We start from the raw sequence: 2,481 nt of genomic DNA, 5'->3' as shown, positions 1-2,481 counted from the left end.
CCATGGTGGCAGTGGTTGCAGCTGGGACCGGGCTCTGGCGCTCCACCACTGTCCTGAAATCATTAGTCTGTATTATTTTAGAAAAACTGTCACATGACAATAAACAAAAATGTATCAGTACTTGTATCTGTGAGGACTTGGGCCAGTATCAGTACTTGTCCTTGCAAAAATGGTATCGGTGCATCACTTTATTTATATTTAGAAAAACAAAATCATACAATAAAACAGAGATGTACAAATCCCGGGAGCTCCGTGTGCTCCTTACACATGACAGCTGCCTCCTAACTGTTGAATTTTCCTCTAGTGTAGTCTTGGAGCTGGAAAAGTATCTGTACTTGCACCGAGTACGGTACTTGGTATCGGTGCATCCCTAGTTCTAACCCTTCATCAGTCTATGCAAATCTTATAAATATCTTGGCTTGACATACACAAAGTAGCAAATAGATTTCTTGCAAGTCTGTGCAAAATTGCTACCGATAGCTTTCCATCCTGCCACAAATACTGCAGCCGCATTGTTAAGTAACTGACAACCAGACGCAAGCAAAGAGTTACGTTGTCATTGTCTTTGTTAAATCCCTCCAGTTCCTCAATCCTGTGATACCCCCCTTTGGGATTTACTCTTGAATTGTTATACTGGATCCTTTATCCAGATAGAAAGCGGCATGGAGGGGCTCGGTGAAGGTGGCTGTGAAGGTGTGGAGGTGCCTGATGGGGTGACACAGCTGGTAGAAAGACAGACGGCCCACCTTATACTCCAGGAAGATCCCAAACGACCGCACAGGGGAATCTGTGGGAATTTCCCTTTGAACGCAGTTGTGGTAGGCGGCAAGAACATCGTCAACGCCGAGACTCCATGATCTGTTGTTGAACCCGATGAGTGATTTAGACGAAATCGTCTTTCTGTCCATACTATGGCAGGCAACCCCAATGAAACATCTTTTCTTGCCAACAACGTCCACCTCCCAGTAGTGATTCCCACCCGAAAAGCTGCACTTGCTTAAAACGTGGCGGGATTTGAACCTCTCCTCGTTACTTTCCTCCTTCTGACGTTTCGAGCTATAAAAGGCTCTTCTGAGACCGTAAGTCTTGATGATGCTATAATGAGCCGTTTTCTTATCCAGCGTTATCATGGACTTCTTCATCTTCGGAAAGTCTTCTTTCAGCATGCGATCGATCAGGCCATCGGCAAACTGAAGGAGTCTCTTGTGCAGCTTCTGCGAGATGGACGTTTCGTCGATCTTAATGCAACTCTTCGTCTTCCATCGGCCAGAGAAGTTCCACGCCATGTTGCTTTCTTTTTCGTCCTTTAGGAACGTTAAGGGGTCTTCAACCTCGCACAGCTCGGTGATGCGTTTCATCCTCCTGGACAGCTCGCTCTTGTTCGTCTCCAGCTTCTTAATCTGATTAGACACCGAGAGGGAAACCATCTTCTTCTGTTTGGAGATGACGCCCAGGACTTTAGTGTGCCGAGCGCTGAGTTCTGTTTTTAGGTCCTCAATCTGAGCCATGACCTTCTTTATGACAGCATCTGCTTTCTGGTTCTCGTCCCTTTCGTAAGCAATCAGTCTACAAATTTGTTTCTCGGATTCATTGAGGTCGCCTTCGAACCTTTCTATCATGGGTCTCAGGTTGCTTTTCTTCTGCTCTACAAACTCATGCAAAGCTGTCACTTGGTGTCCCTGGTGGTCTCCAACCGCCCAGCAGGACATACAGATGCAGGAACCTTCTTCTCTGCAGTAATATTTCAGGATCTCTTTGTGCGTGGAGCATTTTCTTTCGTCCAGGGACAGAGAAGGTTCTACCAGAAGGAGTCCCGGCAAACTGGGATGCTTCATCAGGTGCGTAGCACAAAATAAGGAATCGCATTGCACACAAGTCTTAATGGCGGGGACGTCACAGTAGGTGCAGCTGATCTGTTCGGTGCAGGGACTCGGCTCTGTGACCTCCTGCTTGATCAAAGGACGAACCTGACAGGGTTTGTAACACTCCATACAGTAATAAATGGTCCAATGATCCTGTACGTTCAGCACCTGCTCCATGCAGCGCCTGCAGTAAATGTGTTCACACGGCAGCAACACGCGATCCGTGCAAAAGTCGTGGCACATGGAGCAAAGCTTCTCCTGTATCTCGGATATGATATCCATTCCGGAGAGCTGAAAGTAAACAGCTTCCCAATACAGCTCTGTACACAACAGGATGTGAGATTGGTGATAAGACCAGAGGCAAAGCAAGCGAGATGACGGCCCCCTCTCTTTTAACACTTTATCTGCCACCAGCAGTGGAAGCAGAAGAGTCCTCCAAAGGCTCCAAGTGTTCCAGGAAAGAAAAGCTACATAGGAGATGGCAAAGAGTCCAGCCTACAGTAGAGAAGCATTAGATAGAGGAAGGAGCAGAGTCCACCAGCAGAGCAGAGTATATCAGGAGAGGAGAGTTATGGAGGAAGGAGCAGAGTCCTCCAGCAGTGCAGATTATTTCAGGAGA

At 47.2% G+C, this 2,481-nt stretch overlaps 1 protein-coding gene across 1 annotated transcript; it reads right to left on the bottom strand.

Moving 5' to 3' along the window:
- Positions 1-614: 614 nt before the first annotated feature.
- Positions 615-2,144, bottom strand: LOC108796522 (putative tripartite motif-containing protein 75). The gene has a single exon (XM_018568011.1). The coding sequence runs from the start codon at positions 2,142-2,144 to the stop codon at positions 615-617; it is 1,530 nt and encodes a 509-aa protein (XP_018423513.1).
- Between the last annotated feature and the right edge of the window lie 337 nt (positions 2,145-2,481).

This window comes from Nanorana parkeri, unplaced genomic scaffold, assembly GCF_000935625.1.
Source record: "Nanorana parkeri isolate BGI_ZX_2015 unplaced genomic scaffold, ASM93562v1 scaffold1127, whole genome shotgun sequence".
In the NCBI taxonomy this organism is placed as follows: domain Eukaryota; kingdom Metazoa; phylum Chordata; class Amphibia; order Anura; family Dicroglossidae; genus Nanorana; species Nanorana parkeri.
Note: the sequence above shows the minus strand (reverse complement) of the source record. Positions and strands in the feature narration are given on the sequence as shown.

Bases quoted from the DNA above. Each gene is read 5' to 3' on its own strand.
- LOC108796522 (XM_018568011.1), bottom strand. From the start codon at position 2,144: ATGGATATCATATCCGAGATACAGGAGAAGCTTTGCTCCATGTGCCAC.